The sequence below is a fragment of the Acartia tonsa genome, chromosome 1 (assembly GCF_053477335.1).
Source record: "Acartia tonsa isolate MP-2025a chromosome 1, ASM5347733v1, whole genome shotgun sequence".
NCBI lineage: Eukaryota > Metazoa > Arthropoda > Copepoda > Calanoida > Acartiidae > Acartia > Acartia tonsa.
In genome coordinates, this window is record NC_137260.1 from 24,562,096 (window position 1) to 24,588,683 (window position 26,588).

Consider the following 26,588-nt stretch of genomic DNA (forward strand, 5'->3'; position numbering starts at 1 on the left):
AGTACAGCTGTGACCGCTGAAATTTATATTTTGATATTTCTAATGTAAAATTTACATAAAAATAAACATTTTCTGGAAAAAAATTGTTCTTTTAGCTTCAAAAATAAGAAAATTACAGCCGTTTGAAATTTTTAAGTAAAAAAAGACCTAAAAACAAAGGTTGTTAAATGAAAGGGTTACGGAAGCAAAAATTGATTTAGACTTATAAAAGGTCAGAAATTCATTATCAAACAAGGTACTTGCACAAAAAAATTTAGCCCTCTAGCTCTAATAGTAACTGAGATAATAAGGGGACGCCCCCCCCCCCGCAACCAATTAAGGTGCGGCAAGGGGCCTGACTGTAAAAGGGTTAATTTACCTTATATTACATTTAGTTTGTTTGAAAGGGTAAGGGTTGATAGTATATCTACCTAATATCATATTTAGTTTGTTTGATTAGATGATCTACCTATTGTGGTATTTAGTTTGTTTGATTAATTGTGAGTTGATAATATATCCTATTTAGTTTGTTTCATTTGATGAAAGTTGAATACATATCTACCTAATATCATATTTAGTTTGTTTGATTAGATGAGGGTTGATAATATATCTACCTAATATTACATTTAGTTTGTTTGATAAGATCAGGGATGATAATATATCTACCTAATATTATATTTAGTTTGTTCGATAAGATGAGGGATGAAAATATATATCTACCTAATATCATATTTAGTTTGTTTGATAAGATTAGGGATGATAATATATCTACCTAATATCATATTTAGTTTGTTTGATAAGATGAGGGTTGATAATATATCTACCTAATATCATATTTAGTTTGTTTGATTAGATGAAGGTTGATGATATATCTACCTAATATCATATTTAGTTTGTTTGATTTGATAAGGGTTGATGATATATCTACCTAATATCATATTTAGTTTGTTTGATTAGATGAGGGTTGATGATATATCTTTGAACACAAAGGGCTTCTTCAGTTTCAGGAACCTCATCAAATTCTTTTATCACCCTACAAAAAAGAATATAGAAAGTAAAACAACTAAGAAATATTAGAAGGGATATGTGTCTATTATTAAAAGTCTTTTACATGAGTGCTAAAATAGATTTGCAAAGTTGAACCACTTTTCATTTTTACTTGATTATTCAGTACAGCAATATAGATATTTTCATCCTTGATTGATTAAAAATTCTTTGTATTAATTTATTAACCTACCTAACACCAGTTCCATTGTTGCCCCCAGGGGGTTTGATAATCCAGAGGGCGTCAGGTTCATGTATCATTCTTTTTTCCAAGGCTCGCCTACAAAATGTTTTAATATCTATAATACAAAGTATTGATGTCTGTCCGTCCATCCGTCCGTCCGTCCGTCCGTCTGTTCTTCTAAAGGTGTTCATTTATTCTAATTTTTTTTCATCCAAAATTTAAGAATTTTGTTATTGTTGGCCTACATATGAACATAATTCTTCTTATAAAATTATCTATACCTGTCATCGGGTAAAATGAAAGTATCTTCTAGAAAATCAAAATCTTCATACCCAAATTTTGTTCTCATTGCCTTGATAAAACAAAATCTTGCATTTATGTGTATTCTTACATGTGATAAAGAACAATCAAAATTTTGTGGAAATTTGATACTTTTAACTAAAATTAAGGTCAGGCATAATATCATAAAATTTATTTCTCTTACAAGTAAAAGGTTATTTATATATCATTAACTAACCTAGATGGCGTACATTGCAAATTAATCCTCACTTTCAACACTTTTACATACAAAAATATTGCTAAATCAATAATAACTATATAATAATCTTGAAAGATATACACCTTAAAATGTGCAAATAACCAGTCTTTTCTTGCAATTTGATGGCAGCTAGGAAACGGGGTAACTTTCACACCTAAGAATTTTTTTGTCTGATCAATCATTACAAGAATATAATAAACATTTTGCCAAATTTAAAGCTACACTTTTTAGATTTTACAATATTTTGAACCATTATATGAAATCCTCTTTACTACAGTAAGTATGAGTTTTTTACTTAATTTTTTATATTTTACCATCAAAGCCCTTGGTTTGACGAATCAGGTAAAATTGTTGACATTTCACACCATATGTGACTTCTTTCCCCCCTCCCCCCACCAAAAAAAAAAAATGAAACATGGGGTAATACACCTTTCGCGGTGTAAGTATTTTCCCCATGTTATCCTCCTCCCTCCACAAAAAAAGCATGGACGTCTTTGTCTTTAAAATATATAAGGTGCATTTTTAGACACAATTGTAATGAAGCAACGAAAATGAAAACAATTGTATTAAAACTATTTCACAGCCGCGGGTATTTAACACGAAACTATTTAGCCTCTCATTTTTCTAATCTTATGCTATATGTACTACTAGCGGCTTCGCCCCTAGCCTCTAGGGGCTTTGAGACTAAGAAATGTTTTCAGTATTATCAATAATGTATTTCAATCAAAAAAACTTTTTCTGTCATAATATTTAATTTAGAAAACAATTTTTTACCCTTGATCTAAAGGGATAACACAATGGCCAATAAATTGATGTACTTCCTCTATGATGACACACAAAATTACCCCTTCTCTAGATTATAATTAATGGTTGAAATGTTTGGACAGTTACCTTAATGAACAAACCAGCCCCATGTCCCCTCCCTCCCTGATTTTGTCCACATAATAAATTCTTTGAATGCTTTAAACACTCTGATAATCTGGGATCAAGGATAGCTTTTACATATTTTTTAGGAACTTAGTTTCTGTATAAGTAATGTACGTTTGTCAGTAATACTGACTTAGTATGTACATATATATGTTTAAATCACTCAGAATTAACAATATGAAAACTAATTTTGAATTTGTGAGTGTAATAAGTCATACATTAGCTAATTAAGAGATTATTTAATTATATTTGTTTCAAGAGCCGGAGAAAAGTAGGTTTCATGAAATATAAAATTTAAAAGAAAAACAAAAAATTGATTAGATTAACAAAAAATCTATCTCTATTTCTGAAAATATCTTTAGTTTTTCCTTAATGTATCTTTTCAACTAAAATAAAGCATTCTTTCTTAGAATCAATACAGATACTGTCTAATAAATTAGAATTTTTAAGTGCGAAGCTATTCCACAAACAACAAAAATCATATAATCTAACTATAAATAATGATAAATAATAAGGTAAAAGTGATGTCCAAGAGGGGGGGGGTAAGGATTACCTCCCGCCCCCCAAAAATTTGATTTATGCATTCCCACCTGAAAAAAAATTAACCCGCTAAAAATTTATTTTGGATGGGGAAGTAAATGCAGCCTTCGGCCCATCACACCAAAAATTAGCGTTGATTTCCTTGTATGCTTATAGTTTTTTTAACAAAAACGACTACAATCAACGGTAGAGGAGTTATTTAAAAAGCTTTCATAAGCCAAACATAAGAACATAGAATTTAAAAAATACAAATACTAAGAATAAGAGGACAATGACCAAAAGAAATTAGAAAATTCTGACAATTTTATAGAGCTGAGATGGGTTCTAATCAAAGCTACGTAAAATACCCAAAATATTATAGATATTATTTATGCCTTTTATGACGCAGTATTTGATTGCAGCCAGACTGACAAGGTTAAACATTAGAGTAGCTTCGCTACAAAAGAAATGAACCTGAATGTTCTTCTGTAAAAGATTTGCCATCATTATGATTATTGTTAAAATGTTGGGGTAACTAAAATCAAATTATAAAGTTAATTTTTCTTTAAAAATACAAAATATACATAAATTTATACCTTATTTATTCCTTGGAGTACGTTATTATTTTCTATCATAATTTTGCCTGAAACAAAATAAGAAGCTATAAACTACAAACTAAATCTATAACGGACAAATAAAACACTAAAATACTATAAAAATATTAAGATCTAATAAATTTGGTAAAAGTTATATAAAAATTTGCTGTTGAAAAACAACTGCAATACAAAATTTGAAAGTTATGGCATCTTAAATTTGTAGTTATGTTTATATAATTCCTTTTCATTGCAATCCTTTTTTTACTGCAGAAATTTTAAATGATAATAAATCTGTATCTAGAACTTAATTTCTTTTTATTCGTATAACCTTTTACAGCTACCTTATTGTTTAATCCTTCTTTTTCGTAACTAGTAAAAATTTCCCACTAAAATTGAGCGCAATCAAGTTTGACTGAAAATTAACCCAAATTTGCTTACTAAAAATAATGTTAATAAATTGTTTTTATATACATTCAATAAACACTCTAAAATCAAAAACTAGTAACATAAATATTACATCCAAAGAGAAACTTTTGTGCATTTAACTTTTCCGCTTGTTATTCAAAAATTTTCCCCGGTATTGCATCTTCTACCGCATTGGCATGCTTTAATTGTTTGCAATGAAGAGGCAAAAACCTTTTCTTATGGATGTCACATTTTTATTGCAGTTAAATTTTGATCTAAAACTTCCCAAAAGACTCACCTGCCCCTCGATTCAAATTAAGGCTTTTTGTTCTAAAAGATCTACGAGTGGAAGGTTCAGATTTCTCCTTAGTAAATGCGGTAGGAATGTCTAAATTGTTTTCAAAACTGGGCTTTTCCTAAATAAGTTTATGAGACAATTTTAGGAAACCATTTTAATTCAATTAGGAGATAAACATTATATATACATAGTTTTAAAGCAATATATCTACTGTTTATCTGATGCATTAGGAGGTAATTTATGTAAATTTGACTTTAGAAGAACATTTGAATTATAAAAGATGCAAAAAAAATCTCTTTGTCCCCATAGCGTTACTGACTAACTGACTGACAGACGACGTGAATTATATCGTAGCTTTGTTACTAAAAGTACACACAAAATCCCTAGTCTATATATTTTTTAAAATTGACGGGGCTAGTAAAGTATTAGGTGTCTATTATGTCTAAACTAATAAAATACAACAAATAAAAAAAATTTAAAAGCAAAGGTTACGGCTTTACATTTTTAATTAAAAATGAAGGAATGAAGACATTTTATGCTTATTTATAGCCATCAAAAATCAATCTATTCCCTGAAATTTATCTTTTTATATTCCGTGATTGTAAAACTGAAACTTACCTTTCTCTTGTTGTGGACTATTTTAACTAGATGCCTATTTGAAATCAATAATTTTATATATTTTTTAATATTTACTGAAATGTACAAAGAGATTCTTAATGTTATTTAACATTATACTTTTTGAACTTGTTTACATTTATGGTCTAAAGCTCTTTCTAATTAAGCTAATCTTAACAATTAAAATACATATATTAGAAAATTCTTTAGCTACACAAATAAAGATCAATTTTGTCAATATTTGATAATTTTTGTAAAAGATTTAATATAAGCTTAAATTATTAAGACCAAAAAGTAAACAACGATTTAAAAAAATAAATAATTGAATTATTGTTCCTTAGAGCATTCGGTATTCTCCATAAACTATTTCGTTGGTCAACTAGGAATTCTTCAGATCTTAAAGAACAAATTTTAAACTAAATTAGATTAACCTAAATATTTTTAGTTTTAATGTTTTTAAAATGCTTAAAAAGATGTAAAGGAATTTATTGTAAAATTGGCTTGAAAAATAAAACTTCTTACATTAAATCCTTCTTTTTATTTCGCATTTTGACTCCATTTATTTCTGATGGTATCTAAATACAAATAAACGAATTAAGGTTTTTGCCTTAAGATATTATATTTCACCCTAGAAAAAATACACCTACCCCCTAAAATAATACATTTTTACCTATGTTTTCCATTAAAACTAAAATTAGAAGTGCAGGTTTGGCTACCCTACCTTCACTCCCCTTTACATTGGTTTACACCCCATTGGTACACCCCTCTAAAACAGTCATGTGGGGGTGTCAAGGTCAAAGGCCACACTTAAATTTAAGGAAGGTGCAAAAAAGATAACACCCCGCTTGTAGTCTATAATACACTCCCTAAATCTAACAATCCCCTCAATTTTGCTTTAAGGAGATGTCAAAATTAGTCAAAGGGGCACACGCCACTAAGACCACAGTTATCTAGTCAATATAAATAATTGAAATTCTATGATCTAAAACAAAAAAATACCTTTGCTTTGATATTTTCCGAGCTTGGTATTTGAACTAGGAATGGTGGCATATTCGGAAATATTGAATCTTTCACAAGAGAACACATTTTTATAAAATTTACTTAGTCTGAAATTTAGATAGTGATATTTCATATATTTATACTTTAAAGTTTTATCTAATGCAGCTACGTCTGGTTTGAGACATCAATTGTAAAAGTAGAGGAATTACATAGTTTATAAATATGTATAACATACACAGTTAGCACAGGATATGCAATTAACGGTTTGGTTGTCTGATTTGTGTAACTTTGATCTGAAATTATCTAATATGATTAAATAATACGTATTCGTACAATTGATGCATTAGACGACAACGTACAAATTTACGAACAAGGTCTTTTAATATAGTAAATGTGCTAAATATAAAATCAAAAGACAATTTAGGCCTCTTAGACAATTTACAGATGCTATCATTACGTCAATTGAGACTTTAACTATAATTGACACAGGTATGTCTAATGCTTGATTGAAATTTCTGTTACGGTGCAGTGCTAGTAAATTTATGACATAGCATAAAGGAACATACAGACAATGTCAATTATAAAGTAGACTTGCTATAAGACTCTAACTTGATTTGACACGTAAATGTTCTGTTTCATGCTTGGTTAAAATATCCGTCACGGCGCGGCGCTTGTAAAGTAGGAGATAATCTAAGAACTTACAAATTATTATTTATAGCTTTGCTTGATAAGATTTGACACGTGTATGTTCTGTTAAATGCTTGATTAAAATCTCAGACACAGTACGAGGTAAGTTAGGAGATAATATAAGAACATACAGACAATGTCAATTATGAAGTAGATTTGCTATTGGACTTGATTTGACAGAACCTAGTAATAGTGTCTAACTTTTTATCTTTGTGACGTAACAAAAATCGAAGGATGAGAGGGGATGTGGTTAAGGAAACCCCTAAAAAAGAGATGGATTTTTGTTACGTCACGAAGATAAAAAGTTAGCTTTGCTATAAGACTTTAACTTGATTTGTGTGTTACATTTGATGCTCTATTAAAATCTCCGTTAAGGTGGCATTAACGCTTGTAGATAGTATACAGACTTACGGATAAAGTATTATAGTATAGCTACGCCAGACAAAACTCTAACTTAATTTGACAACTTTAACTTGAAATCAGAAAAAGGATAAGATGAGTGTCAATTCTTGTAGAAGCGCAGCTACTCTACAATTTATTTATATGTATTCAGCCATGTTACGTCATAAAAATGAATGATTATCCATCTCTTTTTTAGGGGTTTTCTTTCCCCCTTCTCCTCTCATCCATCATTTTTATGACGTCACATGGCTATTTTTGTGACACTTTGTAAAGCTTCAAAAACTTAAATCTGTTACGTTTTTTAGTTTACATTTTCTACATTATTGTAATGGCCATGCTGTCTACAAATGGATGTGTTCATCTTTGTTGAAATTCATGTTTACAGTTTTGTTTCTATGTGTATAATTGCAGGAAAGAAATACACCAATAGTTCAAAATATAACTTTTTCTTACTCTTGAAATAATTAAAAAAGGGTCAAAAATCTGTTTTTCATTTTTTTTGGGCTAAAATATTTATATTAAAATTCATAAAAACTATTGTCTTAAAATAAGTGATATTTCATAAATAACTTTGAACACTTAATAGTGGTTTTCCATGATTGATTCCCATTATTGAAATAAATCGACCATCAAATTCACCTCATCATTTCTATGTTAGTTATTTGTGTAGTTTCCGCCTTATTTCCTAATTATACATGCATGTCTGTCCATGTAAAACAAATTAAAGGCTCAAAGTACAACTTCATATATATCAGAGGACCTCAGAATTCTTCATGTTGTAGTACAGAAAACTGATCATGAAACAGAAAATAATCTTGCTGAAAGCAGGTTTGGAGCTGCGGGTACAGCCGCTAAAAAGCCGCTAGTTCAGGTGGCTGCGGCTGGGGGTGGCTAAGGATGTCTGAGGCTTTGAGGGCTGTTCAGGGATCAGAAGGCTAAGTCTTCTGTCGGCTGAGGCTTCAGGCGGATGAATTTGAAACTTGGTGACTGAGGGCTTATTGAGGATTCGAGTGACTTAACATATCTTTCAGACACAGGGCTGCGACTGAGGATTAGGCTTATGAAATGAATTAGAAAGCCGCAAAGCTCATGGTGGCTGTGACTACTGCTGCCGAGCCTGGATAATGTTAGCTTGTCTTAAAACGAAGCTGAGAAAATCTAATTCGTACAATACGTACAAACCGACTCGAATTGTAAAAGAGCAAGGTTCTTAAAATGCATAATTTTATGCACAATTTGTTGTGTTACTAAACATCTTTTATTTCTAATTACAATAGAGCTAAACCATATAGAGTAACAACATGTATGTGAAAATCTTAAATGAGCAAAAGCTAATTCCATTTAGAATCTATTATTTTAGTCCCTGTCAAGTTCACATTTGCCTAACGGATTATTTTTACTTTTTCATAAAAAATACATTATTAGTTTAGTATCCAAAAACATTTTGATTTTCTAAATCTATATCTGTTACCTTTTAGTGTGAGTAACTAAGAGTAAGACATAAACAAATGTTTTTTTGCAAGCTAAGTATATACGTAATAATGAGGTAAAAAAATTGTTTTTATTTAATGCAAAGTTTTTATACAAAGCTTATCTAAAACTTATGATAAAGAGAGGGGGTAGCCATGCGGGGGTTGGGCACAGCAGATATAGGCCCTGCAGATACTAAGCATGAGGAAATATGTTTTAGAAGTAAGGAAGGGGGGGGGGTAGATATACCACACTTTTCTGGGATCTTGTTGAGTCAAGTATCAACTGTTGGGAATATCAAAGGATGACTCCATGCAAAATTTGAGCCGGATCCGGCCAAAACCGGCCGTGAATTTTATGAAAAACCGGTTTTTTTCCGGTTTTTAAGGGGTATCTGTAAATCGATTCAGCTGGAGCAAAACCGGTTGGAGGTACAAAAAATTTTACTTCACATGAAATTTATCCAATGCAATTGCCTACAAAAATGTACTTCATCATCAACTTGATTGGACAACTCTTTCCCCTCCTAAATGTCCATTAAAACCTCGGAAACGGCAAAAATCGCCAAAAATCACGCCTTCGGCGGCGAATAACGGCTAAACGGTCAGCCGGAGGCGAATGAAACATAAATAAAGAAATGTCCGCCTCAAAAAGTTGTTCAATATCAAAGAGATGCTTGAAGTCTCTAAAACGACTCCTTCCCCTCCTTTAAGGGGATAAACTGAAAAAACGTGATTTTCAAAAGTATGCCCACTTCGTGGGTGTGGGGGGCACTGAACCCGTCACCCCAGGGTCACCAAATATAAAGTCTAGGCGGCCCACAATGCTGAATTTTCACCAAGTGAAAGTCTTGTGTCATTATATCTTATGAGAAAAAAGTTATTAATTAATTAAAATTTCAAATTGTGATTTTTTGATGGATTTCTTTGATGAAATGACAGGCTGGTCAATTTTTAGGCCATTTTTTGCGGTTTTTGGGCTGTCACGTCCAAACGGTTTGATATAATCTCACGGGACCTTTTGCCCAACCTAAGTCTGGTTATTTGTGAGGTCTAGGAAAAAAAATCAGACTTATGCAAAAGATTATAATTATAATCTTTACACAGAAAAATGGCACGAGGTGAGGGTTTGAGGGGGCAAAATGAGCCAACCAGCGATTTTTGACGGCGCACAGCGACGTTGTGCTTCATCCAATCCGGGATTTTTTTTTCTTAGACCTCACAAATAACCAGACTTAGGTCGGGCAAAAAGTCCCGTGAGATTATCTCAAACCGTTTGGGCGTGACGGCCCAAAAACCACAAAAAATGGCCTAAAAATTAACCAGCCTGTCATTTCATCAAAGAAATCCATCAAAAAATCACAATTTGAAATTTTAATTAATTAATAACTTTTTTCTCATAAGAGATAATGACACAAGACTTTCACTTGGTGAAAATTCAGCATTGTGGGCCGCCTAGACTTTATATTTGGTGACCCTGGGGTGACGGGTTCAGTGCCCCCCACACCCACAAAGTGGGCATACTTTTGAAAATCACGTTTTTTCAGTTTATCCCCTTAAAGGAGGGGAAGGAGTCGTTTTAGAGACTTCAAGCATCTCTTTGATATTGAACAACTTTTTGAGGCGGACATTTCTTTATTTATGTTTCATTCGCCTCCGGCTGACCGTTTAGCCGTTATTCGCCGCCGAAGGCGTGATTTTTGGCGATTTTTGCCGTTTCCGAGGTTTTAATGGACATTTAGGAGGGGAAAGAGTTGTCCAATCAAGTTGATGATGAAGTACATTTTTGTAGGCAATTGCATTGGATAAATTTCATGTGAAGTAAGATTTTTTGTACCTCCAACCGGTTTTGCTCCAGCTGAATCGATTTACAGATACCCCTTAAAAACCGGAAAAAACCGGTTTTTCATAAAATTCACGGCCGGTTTTGGCCGGATCCGGCTCAAATTTTGCATGGAGTCATCCTTTGATATTCCCAACAGTTGATACTTGACTCAACAAGATCCCAGAAAAGTGTGGTATATCTAGGGGGGGGGGCTCAGGGAAAGAAGTACGCCTTCTTTAGGCTTCAAGGGCAAATACCATTTTTGTACATTGCATTGCTTTAAAAAGAATTTTTATTCATGCAATTATCTTCTAAAAGCTTTTCGTGCTTTCTTTGAAATTCGATGGACATATTCACACTTGTTTTTTTTCAGCAAAGTACAACTACAAAAGAATGTTTGCTATTCTTTTTTTTGCCATGTACACTAACATACACGGAAAACAATCATTAAACTGGCCAAAAAAACGAGATAAGGTGTCAAAAAAGAAAAAAAAATATTTAGAATACATTATGTTAAAAATTTTCATAATGAGATGTTATTTGAACAAGGATGACAACATCCATAAAAACGAAGCTCTGAAACGGAAGGACAAACGAACATTAACACTTGTAGAGTTCCATAACTGAATAATCAAAATATAAATGTATAAATTAGAAACAAAAGTTTAAGTAAATTTGTTGAAAAACTGCGCTAATACAGGATAATGTATAAGGGCATACTTACATTTTTAGGACTTGGCTTTGCTTTTGACATTGTACTTTGTTGTCCTAGCAATCAGTATTCCAAAAATTTTTATATACCACTGCAATAATATTCCAATTCCTTAATTCCTTTTTCCTGCACAATTATGATTATTTGTAATTTTTTTTTAATCTTAGCTATTTACAACATTATCGATTGCTAAAATTTTATATCAAAAATAAGAAGTTGTAAGATGCAGTTATGAAATGTAATTACAAAGTAGTTCTTGTCCTGGCAAGTCTCACTTTCGTTTTCTTCTTTCAATTTTAAAATCTAAATATCTTGACATTTGGAAAATTCGGTCAAATTAAATTTCTGAAAGTAATATTTAACCGGAATAAAACAATTACTGCATTTTTTAAAAATTGGAAGAAAACAATTACTGCAACTAATTTTTAAAAACTTTAATTTCTGAATATGTTTTGTATCAAGAATGATCATTTTAGTTATTAGTAATTACCTCTTTTTTTATTTGATATTATTTTGATCAACTTTGGAAATGAATCAGAACATAAAATGATTTCAATAAAAGGCTTCTATAACCCTAGTGTATTTTTATAGGTTTTAACAAATTCATTTTTTATATTATTTCACATACATATATTAAAATTACAAAAATATGATAGAAAAAAAAAATATTTTCTTTGCGTCATATAAAATGTAAATTACTAAAAGCATAATGTTATCAATTAGTTTGAAATGTCTAGACCATTTAGAATGAGGAAGTAACATTTTTAGAATATCTGCCTTACTGTCTGTTTGTCCGTCTGTTCTATGTATGAATGTGTATAAGGTGACCTTCCCTATCGCGTCACAATGTGTATATTGTATAGACTTACAATTATTGATAATGATAATTAACACAGCAACTTTTATATTTTATAGTTTATATTATCAATTTCTTTTAGATAGACATCAAAGTTGAGACCTTTTTACCTGGATTTAAAAGATTTAAGAAAAACTAATTTCAATTACAAATTTTTATGAGTTTGATGTTACTTTTTTTATGCTAGATATTCTTATTTTATGTGCTATTTTTTCGTTTGTACATTCAGTTAAACAACAATCATTGGTCTTTTTAAAATAAACGTTTTTTGATTAAAGGTATCCATTACCTGTAGTTCAGATTTATCAAAAGAAGTTTTTTTTCCAGACTTGTTTTACTTTTTTTACCTTACTTATATACTGTATATAATCACTAAGATAAGCAAATATTTTGTGTTATGCTATCCAAAAAAAAAGATTAGTTTTGAGCCAGGCTAATGTGCAAGTTGACCTGCCCAACAGTATCACTAAGATAAAACTGAGACGGACGGTCAATACTTGACAAGTTTTTTCATTAGGTTTTTTACTGGTGTTTTCTTAAAACTACCAGGTGAACTTCTATAATTAGCAAGAAAAAAAGTACATTTTGAAATTTTTTAAATAGAGTTTTGCATACAAATTCTAAATTTTGTGTAAATTTTATATTTACACAATTCAAGTCTGTTATTGTTTTATAAATAAATGTTAAAGTATAGATGTATAACCCAGACAACTACCTGGACCAAGTGGTGTGGATCTTTTTCACTTGCTAGCAAATTTCTTTCTGCTCTTTTGTAGCAACTTGGCTGAGTTAATATTTCCGACGCTATTGGCTGATAAGTCAGCACCCTATGGGTAAAGTTACATATAGCTTGTACTCCTTTTATTCTTTTACTTTAATGTTTTTTTAGATAATTTGTTCCATTTGCCCTGAATTGAATTTGATCAGAGTTAGATAAATTAACTAAACTATAGTATATAAATATTACTATTAGGTTGGTATGAATGAAGAAACATAACAATGTTTCACTCTTGCTTGCCCCTCCTAGTATTTTTCCTGATACCGCCATTTGTATAGTACAATGTTTACTTCTAAATACTCCGTCGATTTTACCCCCTTTCCTTCTCTTTTTCATACTTTACTTTTCACTTTAAATAGAAGTTAGTCTTCTATTTCTTTTTCTCTTGTCTATTTAGATAAAAAATACCACTTTCTCGAATCGGAAAGTTTTAATCACTAATCAACTAAATGCTTTTTAATTACTGACGCTTTTCTACATTTAGAATGTTGCCGTACATTCAAATAAAACATAGTTTTTTACATAAATTTATCATAAGGCTAGCAAGCCATCTGACACTTTTTGGACCTCTCGCAACAGAAAATGTCTGTTTGTCAACATTATTGTTTGGTAGAATCGAATAAATCACATACAGCTCAAGCTCAACAAATAGCATAGATGTAATAATTCAAAAATATAAAAAATAATTACTCAAATCTAAATCCTAATTTCAGAGAATCAGGAGACTACACACATACATACACAACACACCAAATATGTCAATTTGATCTACTGACATTATAATTAGATCGACTTAATGATTGAAAATGTGTAGATGAAAAATATTCAATCAAGAAAATGTAGTGGTCAGACCTAAAACTGAGTAGCTGCTCTCCCTTGGAAATTCATTATAATTAGTTGTAAATTTATAATTGAAATAAAATTATATGTTTTTGTTGATTTGAAAGCGAAGCTTCTCTATAAGCAGCAGTTAGCCTACCGCACGTGTTCCACGAATCCGCCCACCTCAGTACAAAAATATTCAAAAAGTTTTAAGTAAATCAAATAGTAAGTATATAAATAAAAGAATAAGAATAATAAGTCTTTATTTACTTTTTTTTGCAAAATTATAAAATTTTCATAGAAAAATGATAACAAAGAATAATTTACAAAAATACAAACATTTATATGACATATAATATCATTATTATAACAATTGTGACATTTATTGATTAGAAATTTTTTTAATTTATGTAAAAATATTAATTATTATTAAAATGTAAACTTTTAAAAACAAATTCTCAAACCAATAAATAAATATAAAGTACATTTCTCTGAATTAAAAACAGTGCAAATAATGAAAACTTGATCAAAATTTAAAGTTTGAATATATCAATATTACGAGATCATTATATTTTTCAAATAAAAACTGTAAGATTTTTCTTTTACTTTTTAATGTTAAAAATTCACGAAACTTAAAGGTATGTGCTTCATTTATTAAAATAGTTATAAATGCACAACATTATTTGAACTAAAATGCATTGAAATAAAAATATTTAGGTACAGATATAAAATTTCTTTTTGGTTTTTATAGTTCTATTTTTTGTATTTGATAATAATAATAAGAATATAAATTCGAAGAAGAAAAAGTTGAAACAGGTATATTTATTTTTACACATAAAATTGCTAGTAAGATAGTAAATAGAGTTAGAAAATAATGATGCTCACTGACAAGCAGAATAAGAAAATTTACAACAAGTTGCAGGATCATGGAATTGAGATATTAACAATTGTTGTCTCCAAGGCTTCTAGTAAATCATCAAAATTTGGAAACTCTAGAGGCCTAAATAATAACATTAAGTAAATAATTATAGTAAAAAATAAAGAAATCGGGATCTTAAGGGATAAGACAATGGCTGATAATAAGATCTAATTCTACAATTACATCCAAAGTTAAAAAAGGCAAAATTATCTATTGAAGATTAAAATTAAGGGTTGAAAATTTTAGACTTTGATAGTTGATTTAATATGAGTTCTCAAAGTTTTAAGAAAGCGTGTTTGTTCAGCATTGGGTACCATTAAAACTTATAGTTGAATGTCGCCTTCCGCCCTGTAAAAACCCCCTATTCTTTTACTTATTCTATTAAAAAATGTTTTACAAAATCAAGCAGATATTTCAATTACTCAACATTATTACATATAAATCATCTAAAATGTTTTATCATTAATATAAATTTCTCTAACATCTTTGATTTTACTTCATAATGCTAACTAAATTTTGATTTAAACTAGGATTTTTAAACTTTTTAAAAAGTTAAAAACCCTATAAATTTAACAATTACAAAAATCATTATAGTTACTGAAAATCAGATTAAAAACAAACATTTACATTACAAAAAGCTATAAATAAGAATCTAATTTCAAAGGACTTTGCATATTCAAATGAGATTTTGTTATTTTATTTTTGCATTTTCAAGTTCTTCTTCAACGGCTATCATTAGGTTATCAAAACTTGGAAACTCATGTGGTCTGAAAAAGGTTCTTGGTGTAGTAAAAAAATAAAAGGTGCCAATGAAATCAAAAAATGTCAAAAAGCGATTTCTACACACCACACAAAATTTCTCCTATGATAATTAGATGTGCAATTAGTCGAATTTGACAAATTAAGACAAAAGACTAAAACAAAAGATGAAGAGAACCGATAGAAAAGTCATAGGGAATTGAAGATTTATTGAACTCACTACTATTAGTTTACCTAAAGATTCTTCTGTTTCTGTGAATATCCGCACACTCGTGGATGTCATGGATCAATCTATAATATCAGTTATTAGCATATATCTAAAGGGATAATACAATGACCGATAAATTGTTGTACTTTCCCAATGATGATATACAAAATTACCCCTTCTGTAGATTAAAATTAGTGGGCAAAACGCTTGACCACTCAACTTAATTAGCCAACAAATCAATTTTCACTTAAGTCCCAAATTTGTTAAACCAACGAAACACGTTATTAAAAAACTTCGAGGACTAGTGTAATAAACAGGCTATTGCTGCATCTCTCTCTCCCTCTGAGTTATTAGAGTCTTTCTTTATTACTTGCTTTACAAAAAATCCCCATTGAAAATAGTTTTATAACAAATCCCTAAAAATTTTGTGTTTTTTTTTAATATGAAACATGTGAAATAAGATGGTATATCATTTTATGCAGTGTTTTTGTAAAAGATAAAAAAAAATTGTAGGATTTTACATTGAAGATAGAATTAAGTTTGACGTGCGTGTGTTAACCGCTTTTTTAAAGTCATATCAATATGTTCCCTTAACACCTGGATGACTGCAGGTGTCCTATGGCAGTATGGATAGTAAAATTTCTTTTCATGGTTGTGTATTATCTTAATAGTTAATAAGATTAGGTTAAATGTAAATAAACTTGGCTACTCGCAATAAGCATCTATATTGTACTCACCTAGTAAGTGTATCCATGGTTGAGTTTGCCTCCTCAATATTCTTGGTCTTTGATCTGATATATCTATAAGTCAACAAGGACAAGTTGCTGCGGATCCGCTCAAATTCTGGATGCACCTGGAGGATTAGATATTTCTTCTCCTGGTATAAAATAACACCATCAACATGATGTTTTTAGTAATGTGTGCTTGTCTGTATGTGTGTGTTTTATATCAGAAGGAGAAGGGATAATGCACTTAAAGATAAAAACAAGTATCAAAGCACTGAACTGCATCTTGAATTTTGACTTTACAAATAACTCCATTAAGTGCTTTATCACTGCCTTACATATTTTTGTTTCATATATTAAAAAGATTAATTTTCAATGTTTACGATAACAAGTAACAATAAATTATTAAAAATTTTATGTTTATGAACATATTAAATATAAAGAAAACATTAGAAAATCTTAGTTTTAAAAAATTTGAAATTGAATTTAATTTGCTTTTTTCAGAGGTTTATTTCTATCCAGTAGCCACAACTTTAACCCTGCAGTGATTTCCTAAACTTCACTTAACCTAACACTAAATGATAAGTTGGGATTTCAGTTGCTCTATCAGAATTCAGAAGGATAATTTTACATATCAATATTCAATAATCAAAGTAAAATTATAAGTAAGTAAATTTTCTTAGGTTACACCATGAAGAAGTCAAAAGAAGAAATTTCCACTGATGATTGGAGAGAATAATTCTGCCCTGCCTTTTGTATCAATATAACTTTGATATTTTCATAGCACTATTAAAAGTTTTGGATTTTGTAACAATTATTATTTTTTTATGACAAAAAATATTAATTTGACTTAACCATAAAGATTTCAAGTAAATAGATATCATACCCAAATATATAATAATAACCGTTGACAAATCCATTAAAGCATGCAGTACCTGTTTTACCTGGCTCACATTTACAGTGATAGGAGACAGTAGGAGCAGAAAGAAATAGAGACACCCAAGCTTCTTGTCATCACCGATCACGTGACCAATCTCATTCAGGGTGTTTGTGAACTTATCCTGATAAAAAAATTTATGAAAAATGCTGATATATTATAGACATTATTTTCGCGTTTTCTCACAAAAAACTGCATTTGAATTCATAAAAAGACCCAATCCATTCGGAGTCAAACCATCAAAAAGTCGTATGGGGTCTTATTTCAAGGAATATACTAAATTGGTTTATTTGATGCATGGCTATATTCGTATTGACTGTGACATCCAATAAAAAGGATTATAAAGAGGATGGGAAGGTATTTTTAAGACGAATTTGAAGTAGCCCACCAACCCTCGCGATATTAAGGCAATAGGCTGGGGCGAAGCTTAATAACCTTAATTCGCAGGGGCGAGATTCTTCTTCGATTTTTAAGTGATCATCTAGAGAATCCTAAGAATTATCCGTGTGTAATGGGATGCGATACTCTAACACCCAAGGATATTAGGTTAAGTAACATTAATCAAACAACCTTATATATTCCCTCTACTCTTACTATTTAAGTTGCGCACCTGACATAGCAGCAGTAGGAACAATTTTTAACGTCTTTAGTTATGATGCAGTGTCAGCCCGAGATTCGAACCTATCGCCTCCCCGGCGACAAGCGATTAGGGGCGAAGCTTTTTCTTAGTGTTTAATAATTAAACAAATTTCCTACCTCATCCTGTTGAGAGACAGCCCATGGAGAAGTGAAAATATCCAAATTCAGAGGACTGAAGCTTTTTACTTCACTAAAACATAAAGATGAACTTATAATTTGTAAAAATCATGTGAATTTGTCTTAAATATTATTTTTTAAATTAAATTTTAATATTATTTAAAACTACTAAAGAAATGATAAAATACTTACTCTAGTCCCTCTATTTGTTTAAGAATTTCTTCAAAGACCGGATTGAGAGTCCCTGCAGCCCTGTGCTGGTTCAGAAAGGTTCCCTTATCCCGGTTTCCATGGATTATGCCCCTAAAATATAATGTGAACAATAACTTCAAAGATTAAATATCGACGAGTCTTACTATTAGAAGTCACTTAGACTTTACCAAAGTATTTGATTGGTACAGATTTATTGAAGATTTTCTCAATATTTAATTCTTAATTCTATTTAATGTATTTGTATGTGTACTGTGTATGTGTAATCCCAATCTGATTTTCTCAATTTTTAATTCTTAGTTCTATTTAATGTATTTGTGTGTATTTGTAATCCAAATTGTAATCTAATAATCGTAACTCGAGTTTACAATTTTATTTGAAGATTGTTATAATTTATTCAATATTCCTAATTGTATAACTGAGCCCTCCATAGGTTCTAAAGTTTTGTCTTTTCAAAATTAAAAATTTCAAGAATTTCAATGGCTAGCAAGGTGAAATCTTGTTTACCTGATAAGAATTTCTATAGCTGGTAAGATGAAATCTTGTTTACCTGGTAAGAATTTCTATAGCTGGCAAGGTAAAATCTTGTTTACCTGGTAAGAATTGCTATAACTGGCAAGGTGAAATCTTGTTTACCTGGTAAGAATTTCAATAGCTGGCAAGGTGAAATCTTGTTTACTTGGTAAGAATTCTTATAGCTGTCAAGGTGAAATCTTGTTTACCTGGTAAGAATTTCTATAGCTGGCAAGGTAAAATGTATCATTTTTAATCTGGTCTTAACATCAATATTGTGCACACATTCAAATTGAAACAACCTAAATACAAAAACTAAATTCAGAAAAAAAACTATATGTTTATGTTATATGTATTTTATTTTTTTTAGGTTTTTATGTGAACAGTTTGTCCATGATTTTTACATAATAGTTATCAAAATGGCCATGTTCAAAACATTGACCTCTTATTTTATAGTTTGTTTAATTAAGAGAAAAGCTATACACTCAAAGATTTCTTAAATTTTTTTTTGTAAATTACTTTTCTAATCATTTCGGGTTAATAAATAAAATATCTATAAATAGCGATTAACTGTAGTATTTTAACGGTCAGAAAGATATTGAATATATGTAATAGAACACATCCTTTTAATTCGAATAGTTTCTAAATTTACAAAATAACTGGTTGTACAGAATCTATGATTATAGCTTCTCCCCTTGTTATAAGAGTGTTCCATAACGATAAATAATTACAATAACATATTAACTCATGCTCCATTAGTATGTTTTCAATTTCCAACATGTGTGGTGTAAGTTTCAAAATGTATCGTGCAATAAATATGTGTCCCATAAACATAAATGGCTACTCTCAAAGGCCAAAAACAAAATCTACCACCAAACTATAAAAATAGCATCAAGATGACCGCTGCAACATACTTGCTAAATTTGGTGAGCTGTTTAAGATTCAATTTCTCAAAGCCAGGTAGAAAACTGATTGGCAGAATCTTCTCTGTTACAATACATGACCGGCGGCCCTCTGTTAAGGAGGCGATAAAACCTGTGACGATGCTCATGAACCTAAAGAAGGTGAAGTTAATTATGATAAATAACAAAATATAATTACTTGGCAGAATTGATCTTTGTCAAAATGACATAGTGAATCTTCTCAACCAGGAAATAAAAACCAGAAGGAATTCGTCGGGTAGTAAAAATAGTGTTCGTTGCTGTTGATACAGACCCTAGAAATTCTGTAAATCTTTGAATAAACCTAAAAAATAGAATAATTGTAAGGAAACAAGGATGAATACATTCATAAGTAGCGAAGCATAAAAGTATTAAAAGACACCACTTAAGAAACATAATAAGTAGATGCTTAGCTTATTAGTCTGGAAATTTAAATATGATAATATAATCAAAAAAATTTAACTTGGGCCAAAAATACCAAAGATATATATTTTTTTTCATTATGACTCAGAACTAGTTCTTATCCAGTGGGTATTAATCAGTTTCGAATCCATACTTGAAAGTAAACTATCTACAATTTCAATTAAAAAAGGCAACATTTGCATTACTGGCAGTAGAGCAGTAGAACAGACTTAAGGACAGACAGACACTAAAATCAAAGAAAGAATTTTTTTTATATTTAAGAAAATTTTGACCTAGGCATTCTTCTAAGAACAGTCCACAATGTTGAAAACATATGATCACGCTTGGCCATTAAAGTGTAAATTTTAAACTCTTCTTCAATGGTTAACCCCAAATCTGAAAAAATTCTAATTAAATTTAAGATTTACTGTATAATACTTTTAGCAATCCTATTTGCTTCACTTCTACCCTCTAAGGGAGGGTAGTTGATCAGGAACATAGCCAGAAACTACATCACGACATTTATAAAGCTTCCATAAATAGTATAAAAATTAGAACAGCATTTTCCGAGAACTTTAGCTCCAACAAAAAAATGTATAGTATAATAAACAGTAGTAGAAATTTTCATAGTATTAAAGTTCTATTAATAATTAGAATTTTAGAATAATATTTACCTAAGGTTACATTGTCCTTGATATCAACAAAACTACTTCTGGCAATATTTGAAGAGGACATTACTTTTTCCTCGTTTTCTAGAAAACAAATTTGAATCAAAATAATAAGAATGTAAAAAGTTAATTTTAAAATACAGTTGTTTGAGTAATTTTAGTTTAAGAAATTTTATATATGAAAAGTCAGGGATCTAAAGGGATAAGACAATAGCCGACTTATATTGATGTACATCTCCAATGTTAATACACAAAATTACTCCATCTGTATATTTCAATTATTGGTTAAAACGTATGGACACTCTATTTAATAAATCAACCAATCAAAATTCATTAAAAGTCCTAAAGTTGTAAAGCCAAGGAATAAGAAATCGTTACTTTAAAACTCTGTTTAAAAAAAGCCCATTGTCCCCTCTCTCTTTCTCTGATGAAAAGTGCATTCAATCTATATGGATTAGTTAGATTTTGATGTGGGACATCTAAAATTTAATTACTTTAAAACAGGTAATAAATAAATACCTTTTATTTACCTTTATATTTTTTCTGAGCTTCCTTTGGCCATAAGTTTACTTTAACGGATGACATATCAGGTACTTTTTCTAATAAAATGATTGTTTGAAAATATTCGTTTCTTGTTTAGTTTATTAGTTTCCTAATCCTAAGTGGAAGTGGGGGTAACCCCGAGAATTATTTTTTTCCGGGGCCATATCTTTTACCTAACTAAACTTTTCAAAATTCATGAAACGGTCGATCCTAATGCTTTTAATGTAGGGCATCCTTTTATACTAAGTAAATTGTAAAATTAAGGACTTTAAATAAAAAAAGGTATAAATTTTAGAGACAAACCTGTTTTAGACCTCCTTTCATCATCTTGAAAAACTTCATTAACAAGACCAGCCAAATCTATCCCAAATTGTTTATTTGTAACTTGATTTTGTTCTGTGCCTTGAAAATCAGACCAAGAAGAGGTTATAGAGCTAATCATGTCTGCGGATAATTCTACAAGATTTTGGTCTAGGGTTAATGAATATATTTATTTGAAAGGACTTTCTTTCTCTTAATATTTGTAATGTTAATATTAGAACTAAGAGGATGAAAGTGCTTACTAGGCTTAACTAAATTAAATTTTATAAGCTATCCTTTATCTGTACCATTAGTCTTTAATAACTCTGAATTCATTAATTTTCTCTTTTTTACCTTGTAACATGCAAATACTTTTATGTCCCAAAGATTCTTTTCATTCTTTTATAGGTACAAGTCATGTGAGTAAAGTTTGCCGTTGGTAAATTATTTAAATACCTTTGATTTTCTCTTCCTAACCTGAATAATCTTTATTCTAGTTCATTTTACAAAGCTTCACAAATAGATGCTATGTAATGATGTAAGGGTAGAAAATTTTATGAAATACATAATACATATATATATCTTTCCTGTTTCTAAACTGGATTCTCCTTTCAGTCCAAAATTTCCTTCTTCATTTGTGGTAAGAAATTTATCCATTGTCTCATCCTTTAGAACATCTGTGTTAGTTTGGTTACAGTCATATTGAGATTCTGTTGTTGGTTGTGGTATTTGTTCTGCTTCCCCTATGTCGTCTTCTTCAATGCTCTGTTACAACATTGTTTAATAGTGGAATAGTTATCAATCGCATCGTAATACAAACAGCTTTCCCTGATTATTAAATTAACACATTGTAAGGTTAAAACCAGTTTTGTTAACCCCGATTGGCCGAATACCCGGGCTTACAAAACTGGTATTAAAATTGTGATATTATTTTATTATTCGGTGAAAATTGTCTATAATACGATGCTATTCATAATTTTTCAGTATGGCTAGAAAGCGGTTCTAATCCAGCGGATATTAATCGGTTTTGAAGCTAAATTGGAAAATTTATTAACATTTTAATGATAACTTTTTGAGTTTAACCTTAATATTTGTTCTTTTAATTGATAATTGCAAAGCTGAACTGAAATACTGCAAGAAATTAGCGTAAATACCAATTTGCTCACTTGATGTTGCGTAGCTATAAGACTCAGGTCTGGTCCACAGGAGTCATTAATAATGCTGCTATGTCTGGTACATACCATTCAAAGTATACAGAATACATTTGCCTATTGAAACCTTGAAACACATGAATGAATACCAAAACCAATTAGAACTCATAGAGAAAAAAATAAAAGAGAGGAATCGAAGCAACTAGAAGACGAAAATAGGCAGTGGGCCTAGAGGCCTACTCAGCGCTGTTGCCGCGCTAAAATTTATTGCTATTCCACTACTTTTCAAATGGGAGGATTAAAAATTATAAAAAAAAATATTTTTTTACTTTTACTATTTCCATATTTAGGGCAAGAATATTAGATTAGATATTTTCGTTTTAATGTTTTAATTAAAGATTACATAGAATTTTATTTTTATTTAAAAAAATTTGTTCATGAAAGATGAATCCTTCTATTTCTAAAAAGGGGGAAATTTTTTTCATAATGAACATTCAGCTGATTCTGACCACCCACGGCTGTTTGCTAAATATCGCTTTTCTTTTTATTCACATTATTATTTATGATTGACTTACAAAAAGCCCTGGGCGGCTTTTGATTTTCGTCTGCTTCTAAATTTAGGGATGGGGAAGTAGTATTTTACCATGAAAAAGGGGTGAGTATTCATCCTCTTATCCTTTTTACTTATGTTAGAACTTCAAGACAAATGTCGTACAATCTAGTGTGTTAATAAAATGAATACAAACAGCCTGCAATCAATGGTATTCGCCCTTTTAGGTTTAAAAAAAATTTACTGATTTCAAAATTTAAAGGATTTGTTTTCAACCAAAATAATGAAAAAACTGAACCAATGAATGATGGGAAGCAGTGACAAATAATTTATCAGCATTTTATGTACTGTAAAAAATGAGTGTAAAAAATAAAAAGTCAAAAATATTTATTCTATCGATAGAAACACCATGTCTTTGCATTTTGAATCTATTAACCCTTAACGGTCGGGGGGGGGGGCGTTGAACGCCCCCCCATCCGGTTTTTTCTATCTCATTTTCTGTGTGTGAAAGATAAAGAGCCCAAACTGCTTGACTTTTTAAGTATGGGTATGACACATAACTGAGAGTTGGAATTTTTTGAATATCTCCATCCTGGCGGGCACAGGATGCCAGCAAACCTGGCAGGGTCATCCAGGTAAAGAACAAAAATATTTGTTTGACTTAAACAAAGCATTTTATCTAACCAAAATACTAAAATATCCTCTAGTAGTACATCCTCATATTAAATACAGGTCTTCAAGTCAATTTCAGGTTCCAGGTATGATCCTGCTGGTCCTGATCCTCCAGGTCTCCAGAAATCTTTAAAAGGCTCCTGTGGCCGCAATTTTTTACTTAGAAACTTCAAATTTAAAACTTAAGCTTTTCTTACATGTCTACATAACATATTAAAATTTCATAAAGATCCGCCGCGGTTTTCCCGCCGACCGCCGACTGCGGCGGCTGGCAGCTGCCAAGTACAGCTGCAGCCGCTGAAATTTATGTTTTGATATTTCAAATATAAAATTTACATAAAAATAAAAATTTTTTGCAAAAAAAAATTTCTTCTAGCTTCAAAAATAAAAAAATTACAGCCGTTTGAAATTTTTAAGTAAAAAAGGACCTAAAAACAAAGGTTGTTAAATAAAAGGGTGAAGGAAGCGAAAATTGACTTTGACTTACTTAAGGTCGGAAATTCATCATAACACAGGGGACTTTCACAAAAAATTTTAGCCCTCTAGCTCTAATAGGAACTGAGATAATAAGGGGGGGGCGTTGAACGCCCCCCCCCCCCCCCCGACTGATTAAGGTGCGGCAAGGGCCCGACTGTTAAGGGTTAAGTAGACTGAGGGGAGGTAAAGAATATGTGTTAAATCTGCATAAGTATAATTTTTTTAACATAAAAGTAATCACAAATAAAAAAAATCATTTTTTACAGCGTAGAAATTTTTTTTTTAAAGTCAAAGAGTAGATACAAATTATAACAAACAAACTTGCACCTAATTTTAATTAACAGGGAAATGGCAATAAGCGGCAAATAAATTTATGAACTAACAAGAGTTCATTCGTGGAAGATGAATTAAAACTTAATAAAAATTTATAATTTTAAGCCAGATTAGTTAATTCATCTACCTAATCTACTCTAAGGAATTTAAACTATACAGTATCCTTATAATAAAGTAACAGGATGTTTGTGTGTTTGCGTGTTTGTGTGTTTGTCTGTACCGAAGGATCTCGCTAACCGCTGAACCGATCGGGTTCTCCTTAACAGGGTAGCTTCTCATAGGTCCCGGGAAGGTTTATAACTATTTTCTTGGGGGGTGGGACACCCCCAACCCCCCCAAAAATTTTCGTCCCCCCCCCCCAATTTTTTTTTACTTTTTCTTTTAAAATCTAAAATAAGAAATTGAATTATTATATTCGACTCTCTCCTCCTCAAGTGCCCCTAGAGGCCTCTAGGGGCGTAGCCGCTAGTCTATAATACAAAGTAGAAAGATGTCTTTCTGTCTCTTTGTTTGTACCGAAGGATCTCGCTAACTGCTGAACCGATCGGGTTCTCCTTTACAGGGTAGCTTCTTATAGGTCCCAGGAAGGTTTATAACTATTTGTGGGGGTTGAAGGTGGGACACCCCCAACTCCCACACAAAAAAAATGAAAAACGCCCCCCCCCAAAAAAAAAAAAAAAATATATTTTTCTTTTTAAAACTAAAATTAAAATAGTGGGGTCGACTAACCCACCCCCTCAAAATAAAATGAAAAAAAAATTTAAATCTTTTCTGTAAAATCTAAAATATGAAAATATTTAAAAATTTGCATTTTAAAGAAACGAAGTTGTGGGAGGGTGGGAGGGGCAAAGACCAAAAAACAGGGATCTTAAGGGATAAGACAATGGGCGATAAATTAATGTAGGGCCTTAATGATAAAAAAAACACATTAGATTAGATCTATTCTTTAAAACATTTGGTAACCATACTTAACAAAACAATCAATAAAAATTTAATAAAGTACCAAATATATTTAAGTCGATTCTGATTTTAAAATTTTGGGTACCAGTGTAATTACCAGTCAAATGGCCCCTCCCTGCCTGCATTAAAACGCAATCAGACAGAAATAACATGGAGGGGCCCAGCAACCCAAAAACTGCAAACTAATGATATTTATTGTCATGTTTTATCAGAGTAGCCATTCATTTATATATTGGAACATATCAAAACAAGTCACTGTGGGCTACAATTGAATCAAGACAAAAGTAAGTGCCGAGCCCTGGGACCTATGTAGGGTGAAAATATACATAAATCCTTGATGATTCCAGGTGAAGACAAAATATTTCAGCGGGGTCTTTTGTTTTTTTTTCAATTTAAAGTTCTGAAAAAAAATTGAAAAAAATATGAAAATCTTGAATAAAAAACAAACAAAAAATGATTTGTAATATTTTTTTTTATTTAAAGATACAAACAACTTATATAAATACTCTAAGCTTTAAAAAATCACAATTTTCAAGTTTAGACTTTCAATATAAAGATTTGTAGAAAAAACCTAACAACAAATTCTAACATATTTTTGATCAACATAGCAATAAAACGTCTTTTGCAAAATCTTTATCATCAAAAATAAATAGCACTTACTAAAGACTTTTTTTCATTTGAACTTATACTTTTCACATTAATTAACTTTAAAGATTGATTTTATTAAAAGAAAGGTTGCGTGATTTTTTTATTCATAATTAATTGCCTAATTTTGAGATTCAGATAAAAAACCTTACTGCTTTATATCATTGGATACTCTACTAGCAGCGGCTACGCCTTTAGAGGCATATAGGGACCCTTAGGTTGGGGGGGAAGACGAACCCCCCTTACAATTACAGTTTTTTTTAA

The 26,588-nt window shown here is 30.7% G+C and overlaps 2 protein-coding genes and 1 long non-coding RNA gene across 3 annotated transcripts in view; all 3 read right to left on the reverse strand.

Annotated features, from left to right (window-relative positions):
- LOC145315606 (tubulin monoglutamylase TTLL4-like) overlaps nt 1–5,138 on the reverse strand; it is a 41,930-nt gene extending 36,792 nt beyond the window's left edge. Inside the window, exons 1-8 of the mRNA XM_080155586.1 lie at nt 5,109–5,138; nt 4,491–4,608; nt 3,788–3,834; nt 3,666–3,726; nt 1,829–1,899; nt 1,489–1,559; nt 1,217–1,303; nt 908–1,012 (exon numbers count right to left, since the gene is read on the reverse strand). Of these exons, the coding sequence (XP_080011712.1) occupies nt 908–1,012; nt 1,217–1,303; nt 1,489–1,559; nt 1,829–1,899; nt 3,666–3,726; nt 3,788–3,826 (434 nt within the window). The 5' untranslated portion in view covers nt 3,827–3,834; nt 4,491–4,608; nt 5,109–5,138. The remainder of the gene's footprint in view (nt 1–907; nt 1,013–1,216; nt 1,304–1,488; nt 1,560–1,828; nt 1,900–3,665; nt 3,727–3,787; nt 3,835–4,490; nt 4,609–5,108) is intronic.
- Nucleotides 5,139–5,440: 302 nt separating this feature from the next.
- LOC145332668 (uncharacterized) lies at nt 5,441–6,213 on the reverse strand. Its single transcript, XR_013884257.1, has 3 exons — nt 6,105–6,213; nt 5,628–5,680; nt 5,441–5,501 (listed from the first exon to the last, which is right to left on the reverse strand). It is a non-coding gene; the product is annotated as an uncharacterized LOC145332668 (long non-coding RNA).
- A 7,694-nt stretch (nt 6,214–13,907) lies between these two features.
- Nucleotides 13,908–26,588, reverse strand: part of LOC145315622 (uncharacterized) — a 37,303-nt gene continuing 24,622 nt past the window's right edge. The window contains exons 11-23 of the mRNA XM_080155609.1: nt 22,124–22,301; nt 21,540–21,707; nt 21,224–21,292; nt 20,700–20,777; nt 20,319–20,421; nt 19,597–19,737; nt 18,892–18,984; nt 18,152–18,262; nt 17,960–18,032; nt 17,202–17,327; nt 16,279–16,418; nt 15,568–15,624; nt 13,908–14,655 (exon numbers count right to left, since the gene is read on the reverse strand). Of these exons, the coding sequence (XP_080011735.1) occupies nt 14,580–14,655; nt 15,568–15,624; nt 16,279–16,418; nt 17,202–17,327; nt 17,960–18,032; nt 18,152–18,262; nt 18,892–18,984; nt 19,597–19,737; nt 20,319–20,421; nt 20,700–20,777; nt 21,224–21,292; nt 21,540–21,707; nt 22,124–22,301 (1,413 nt within the window). The 3' untranslated portion in view covers nt 13,908–14,579. The remainder of the gene's footprint in view (nt 14,656–15,567; nt 15,625–16,278; nt 16,419–17,201; nt 17,328–17,959; nt 18,033–18,151; nt 18,263–18,891; nt 18,985–19,596; nt 19,738–20,318; nt 20,422–20,699; nt 20,778–21,223; nt 21,293–21,539; nt 21,708–22,123; nt 22,302–26,588) is intronic.